A 7451-nucleotide genomic window follows, 5' to 3' on the forward strand; every position below is an offset into this window, starting at 1 on the left:
TTGTTTAATGTTGATCCCACCTTCCCAAATTGTTTAGGGGTGGTGTTATCTATTCCAGCATGATTTTATATGACCCTTGTTTTAGAAGTTATTGCGGAGTCAGGGTGAAAATATGGCCGTTTAGGCATATCTATGAATAAGTATCATGGTAGGATGAAATCTCAATAAAATAGGTAGATTCTATCCTAAATTCAACCTAAAAGATACTAGGTTTGTTTTAGAATCAAGAAAATGAGTTGTTTCCATTTTCGGGTTTGGAAATTTTAGTATTTCCGGAAACTGCCGTAAAAACTTTTTGGCAACTTCCCGATCCGTTTTAGCAACTTAAAACCTATATAAACTTCATTCATTCTACACTCACAACCCACACTACACCTAACTTCCATCACTCACATTTCACTCCCACGTTTCCCACGTTTCGTCTCATTTTTCGATCTTGAGACCTCGAGCCTCTTTTCAGAGGAGCGACTTTCAGCTACACATTTTTCAGAATTTTTGTACAGAGCGACTTTCGCGCTTCAAGGTGAAGCGACTTCGCTTCCAAACACTGGAATTCCAAATCACTCAGAGCGCACTCGCGCCCTGACTTCCGTGGACCAGAAAAATTCTAGTTTTCTGCGGGTTGTTCCCGGGTCATTCGCAGCTATTCCAGAGCATAATTTTGAGATGACATCTCCTACATTGATACTGGAACAGTCTTTCGAAGATTTGTTCCAAAGCACATACTACTTATAGTGCTTGGTTTCATGAGGCGATCACATCGTTAGTGGGAACCGCTTATGGTAAGACCCAATGCACTTTATTCTCCAACACTAGCATCTTATTTTTACGATAACTGCATTTTCTTTGAGAGACCAGATGGAGAACAAGTGTTCTCCATCAACATTGATGATGAACCAATGGAAATTACCGTGTTCTTGCTAGCATTTGTTCTTGGACTTGCTATGCCCATGAAATACAAGACCCATGGTGCTATTGGGTAGATAATATGTATGTCTACACTTATGAGTTTTGCATGAGTCCTATGGGGCAGGCATTTTCCGTATCGAGGACCAAGGGGAATATAATGTCGCCTTTGGTAGCTTGTCCATGAACATAGGAACTGTTATGTTTTGGATCATGCTAAATATTTTAGGGGAATGGCGTTTTTCTTACGTGAATGATGCCACTTGCGGTACTCTTCCTTGTTTTAGCCACGGGACGTATGTGCCATGACCTTCCCAGAACCTTGATGTCTAGTTTAGCACGAGCCCATAGCATGAGGCATAAGTATCTTCTTATGCCTGTTCTAATTTCCCATATTATGTTATGTTTCTTTCCTATTTTTTGTACACGTTTCACGGATTGGATTACGGTCGACACTGTATGACCCACCAATAGTATTATTCGATCTTTCCATGCAATGACTTGGCAAGGGTGGAGGATACAACCTCATCAGGTTGCACCCTACACCCCGTCAGACCAAGTGACGCTTAATAATAGGTTAGCAATAATAGATGATAAATGGCGGGAAGCCTGGCAAATTATCTTGGCATGGCAGGATGCGAAGGAACCTCACTTCTTTATAGAAGAAAATGATGAGCAGGATGACGAATAAAGCGGGGAGATAAGGTAAGTTTTAATTTTACTTAGTGTCTGCTTATGTCCCAAGCAATTTGATTCTTGTTAACCCCATAATGGGTGGAACTCTTATAGAGTTGAGTCAGTTTTTATTTCCTATATTAGTACGTTCTAACTTTGTTTTGCAGATGTTCCTGAATTTCACGCGTTTCAATGGTATTTTTCCTACCCTCTTTATTTAAAATACTTTGAGGACAAAGCATGCTTCTTGTTTGGGGGGGGGGGAATAGAAACATGTGTAATTAAGGCATCTGTTAGGATATAAATATGTATAATATGCAATTGTTTTCTAGTCAAAATTTCAAAAATTCAAAAATATAAATAAATAAGTTCATGCTATACACTTAGGAATATTGGTATTGTTTTCCTTCTCTATGCTCTTAATAATCTAGAAGTCTCACGTAGATTTTGCATTAGAATAATTTTTAGAAACTTAGGTTAATATGTAGGTAATAATCTTTGCATTTATCTATAAATATATTACATGAGTATCGATAATTGTTAGCAGTAAGTTTCTGAAATCTAGGCTAGAGTACTTATTCTACAAATCCTGTGAGAATATAGCCTAAAGCCTTATATGAGCAAAACATTTGAGAAATGACACAAGGGAGAAGTAAAATCCAGATAGAGATATCACACGTCCACTTGCTTGATTACTAAACCACATCATAAGCGAGAATTTAGGCCCTCTTTGGATCGATATAGCCAAAAATTCAAACCTATGAATTATTTTCCGCTAGTCGCCCCTCTGAGCCTTTCTTTAGCCTTTCATAAACCACAAATCCTTTACCCTGTTACAAAACAAAACAAAATAAAAAATTCAACTTACCCAATCTAGAATAAGTCTGAGAATAGAATGAGTGAAGAAAGAAGAAGAGAAAAACCTGTGTAAACAAAAATTAGTTAGTTGCTTCAGAAAAAGAAAAGAAGTTTCCATCCAAGGAAAAGAAAAAAAAAATAGAAATAAATAAAAACTTCAAAAATAGAATAAAGGGGAGTCAAAAGCCAAAGAAAAGAAAAAGAAAAATATGGCTAAGGATGGAAACAAAGTATAGAAGCAAAAGAAAATAACAAGGTTTTCTCTAAGTTACATAATATGAAGACTCTATTATCTCAGACTTGTCCTATTGAATATCCATTTCCTTCCTTCTTAAACCATCTCCTAATCCCCGCAACACCTAATAAAGACCTCTAGCTCAATTAGGAATAGGTTAGTGTGATAGTAAGTGGCATATGTGTTTGATCGACTCCGGCTTCCTTGTTTGTCATTGAGATTGTAAGGTAAAGTGTGCCCACTGCACACTAGAGTAATGAAACTTGAGTGGAAAAATCAGAGTGTTGTGTCTTGACTATTATTGTGAGAACCTACTTAAGGACGCTATTCCGAGTTTCAGAAACGAACCTGCTAGGCATTTCATAGTATTACTCATTGTATATATGTTTATTATAGATGATTGATTGTTATGCATATATTAGCTTAGGTTTCGACTTGATTACTCTATATGCATTACTAGTGAGAGGTATAGTTAATTTAGAGCATGAATAATGAAACAATAGTTTTATTTCTTAGTCGTTGTAGTATAGATGAAGTTTGTGAGTACCTTCACTGGAAAACTCTCACGAGGCTATAACTCGTCCACTAGGGAATTCCTAGTGGTTTAAGGCCTTGTTGCATATGGTCAATGCAATCGCTCGATTGAAACGAGTAGATAAAACTCCATTTTTGGTCACTTATTCTAATTTCTCATCTTTGCTTGAGGACAAGCAAAATGCTGTTTGGGGGTGGTTTGATAAAGCCCCAAACTGTAGTTTTAACCCCTGTAATAGTCATACTTTTAGACCAATTATGTGAGTAATAATTAAGAGTTAACACTGATTACGTGTTTTTATGCATTTCAGGCTTCAAAGTCCATTATGTGCAGAAATGTGCCATTTTAGCGAGATAAAGGAGCAAAGGTCGGTTACTAAGGAGTTCCATGATTAAAGGCCAAGATTCAAGAAGACAAAGCCTTTCTAAAGCCCGTCCAAAAGCTGAAAAGTCGACGCTGGGCGTAAACAAAGACACAAGTCGGCCAGAACTTCCGGGCGTCGATCTTTGGACTCAGACCTTGGAATGGGGCCTACCTTATGTCAAAACGACCGGCTCGGAAAGAGTTTTCCAATGGTCTAAGCCTTGATCCAATCAGAGGAGAAGAAGTGGATGAAAAGTCTGTTGAAGCCAACTGCAGATGAAGAGGCCTTTTTGGACTGAAAGAATTGGGTTTTGGGCCTGATTCTCTGGCCCAAAACATGGATCTAAGCCCATGCACGATTTTTGGATATGAACATATAAAAACCAAAGCTTAGCTCTTTGTTAAGGGTAGCTAGTTAGACCTAAAACAATAGATAATTCTAGATCTAGTTTTCATTAATTAAATTAAGTTTAGTTTAAATTCAATTCTTGTTTTAGATTAAACTATTAGAATCATTGTTCTTAATTAGTTTGATTAATAAAATAGCTATTTGTCAATTTCAATTTTTTGTCATTTCAAATTATAGATCTAGTTTTAATTCTTGTTGATTATCATTTCGTAGTTTAAGTAGATTGAAACATTGTTAGTTAATTTAGTTAAGTTAGAATTTTAATATAATGTGTAGTTATAATTCAATGGGAAATGATGGTTTGATAACTCAAGGCTAAAACCTCCATTAGAGGGGTTGATGAAGCTTTGATGAAAACTTAGTTGTATAGTGTAGAAACGTTGTAGAATCTATTCCACTCTAGAAGGTCGTGATTCGCCATGAGAATGGGTGGACGACCTCACATGCTAGTTAGTATTTGGTAGAAATGCCATGAACACTAGGGATTAGAACTCAAAATTCTTGCCGTAAGAACGTAAGAATCGATATACAAGAATCTATGCTAGGTTATTAAGTTGGATTCGAGGTGGATTCAATTCCCCTCTAATCCTTTATCTAGATTCAAAAACAATCATATTTCCATAGCATCCGTAGTTTAAATTAGCCATATTGTATCGTAGTATAACACCCTTCGTAAAGCTCTCATTAGACTTAAGACCGATTAGTTAACCATGAAATCATTCCATGGTAGAGAACTAGGAGTGGAACGAATTTGTTACTCCACTCTATTTTGATAGAATTGAAAGTAGAAAACTTGATAAATATAAGACAAATAATAAGTTTTAGTTTACTTACGTTTTGAGTTTCATCATTCATTTTGTAGGTAAATTATTCATTTTTATCATTTATCAGATAACACTATGTAAGTTAAGTGCTTAAATTCTCACTCTTATGTTAGGTTTCAACATACCGTAAAGCGTGATATATCATAGGTCTATTTTTGCAAAGGATCATGATATGGTCAGATTTTGACGAAAAGTGAAGAAGAAATTCTTAATCCTCATAGAGGTCATGCGCTTCCAGTTCCAAATCGCCGTCACTTTTTAGGAAAGATGGATGTTCTTTGTCCATTTTGTTCGGCCCTTCATTGGAAAGAAGAACAGTTATCGAAATCAAGGCGCAACCGACCTTTATTTGGAACTTGCTGTTTACAAGGAAAAGTTAAACTATCGCTTCTTTCTCCACTGCCTCCGGCACTTAAATCTTTATTCGAAGGATCTAATAAACGTGCAAGATTATTCCGTGAGCAGATTCGGCAATACAATGTGTGTAATGCATTTACCAGTCTTGGTTGCAAATTTAACGATCGTGTGTTACATGGGCGTGGTCCAACCTCATTCACTGTCCATGGGGAGTTGCGGCACCAAATCGGTTCATTGTTGCCTGATCCGGGGATGGAACCTAAGTTTTCGCAACTTTATATTTATGATCCCCTAGCTGCTTTGGATCACCACCACAATCGCAACCCGAATTTGTCAAGGGAAGTGTTGAAAACTGTACAAGAAACTCTTCTACAGACCCACAAGTTTTGTGATATCTATAAGCAAGTGTTTGAGGTTTTAACTGAAAATGCTTCTGAGAATAACAATGTTTCGGTCCATCTACACTGTGATCCGCGTTCGGATAGACGAAGGTACAATCTTCCGACAACTGATGAGATCGCAGTGATATTGCCTGGAGATGGGAGTAAGGTTGATGCCATGCGTGATATTGTACTTCGCTTGAGAGGAGGGCATGAGTTGGAACGGATAAGCGAATGTCATCCAACTTATTTGCCTTTGCATTATGTTCTTCTATTTCTTTATGGGGATTTGGGTTGGTCACCTGATTTAAAGTTGTGGGACGTCAAGAGAAATGCTCCAAGCAATGCAAGACTCACCCAATTATTGTATTACACCTACCGTTTGTTTGAACGACCCACAGAGTACTCATCCATCTTGCTGGGGTGTAAATTGTTGCATGAATTTTTGGTTGATGCTTGGGCTGCATATGAACAGAACCATCTACGATACATTAGACTAAATCAAGACACCATCCGTTCAGATGTGTACAAGTGTTTGACAGATGTTGCACTTGAGGGATTAAGTCCTTATCAAATTGGCCAACGGTTCATTTTGCCTTCCTTGCATGTTGGAAGTCCAAGGCACATGTACGAGATTTTTCAGGATTCAATGGCTATCACCCGACACTATAAGCACCCAGATATTTTTTTTACGGTGACTGCAAACCCTAATTGGCAGGAAATTAAAGATGCGCTCAAGGAACACCAAACTTCAACACTTCGGCTTGAAATAGTTGCACGGGTATTCGAGCTGAAACGAAAAGCAATTATGAAAGAAATCTTGAAGAATGATATCTTCGGTTGGGTGGTTGCATATGTTTATACCATTGAACTTCAAAAGCGCGATCTTCCACACATGCATTGCCTTTTATTTCTCGCGCATGATGACAAGATTCAAAACAGTGAGCAAGTGGATAAATTTGTATGTGCCGAATTCCCAGACCCCGACACCCACCCTGCATTGTTTGAAACAGTGAAGAAGTGCAAGGTTCATGGCCCCTGTGGTGATCGAGATCCGAGTGCTTCATGTATGGAAAATGGTCGATGCACCAAAGGCTATCCAAAAGAGTTTGTGGAGGAAACAATTATGGATAAAAAAGGGTACTCCATTTACCGAAGGCGCGACACTGGCAAGAAATATTTTGTGAAGAGGAAGAATAAAATGGTTAAAGTTGATAATGGAGATGTTGTTCCCTACAATGCATATCGGTCTGAAATGTTTGATTGCCATATCAATGTTGAAGTTTGTGCATCGTGTCAAGCTGTTTAATATATTAACAAGTACATCTACAAAGGCTATGACAAAACAACAGTGGTGGCAGCAGGAACAAATGATGAGATTCAGCAATATATCGATGCAAGGTACATTGGACCAACAGAAGCTGCATGGCATCTATTTCAGAATCCAATGCATAAAGAGTTTCCAAGTGTCCAATGATTGGTGCTTCATTTGGAAGGTATGCATAGGGTTGTTTTCAATAGCAAAGAGCCTATGGATGCAATTCTTGCCCGAGCCAGAGACCAAACTTCAACACTGACAGCTTTCTTTAAACGTTGTGATGAAGATCCAGATGCACGAGCATATACCTATCAAGAATTTCCACGACACTATGTTTTCCACAAAGACTCTCAAGAGTAGACTCCTAGGACTCAGGGACCTTCCATTGGTAGGATGTATTTTGCAAGCCCTAATGCCGGGGAGAGGTTTTATTTACGCTTGCTACTTACTGTTGTAAAAGGGCCTACCTCCTTTGCATATCTTTATAAAGTCGGTGATACCGTGTACAACACATACAAAGAAGCATGTATTGCCCGTGGGCTGTTGGAAGCTGATGATGAGTGGATACAATGCCTAGAAGAGGCGGCGATA

General features: G+C 38.1%; 1 protein-coding gene across 1 annotated transcript; it reads left to right on the forward strand.

The window, feature by feature from the left end:
- Positions 1-5072: 5072 nt before the first annotated feature.
- LOC147498771 (uncharacterized) lies at positions 5073-6851 on the forward strand. The gene has a single exon (XM_086563335.1). The coding sequence runs from the start codon at positions 5073-5075 to the stop codon at positions 6849-6851; it is 1779 nt and encodes a 592-aa protein (XP_086419461.1).
- The last annotated feature ends 600 nt before the right edge of the window (positions 6852-7451 follow it).

Source organism: Coptis chinensis, chromosome 5 (genome assembly GCF_015680905.1).
Source record: "Coptis chinensis isolate HL-2020 chromosome 5, ASM1568090v1, whole genome shotgun sequence".
Lineage (NCBI taxonomy): Eukaryota > Viridiplantae > Streptophyta > Magnoliopsida > Ranunculales > Ranunculaceae > Coptis > Coptis chinensis.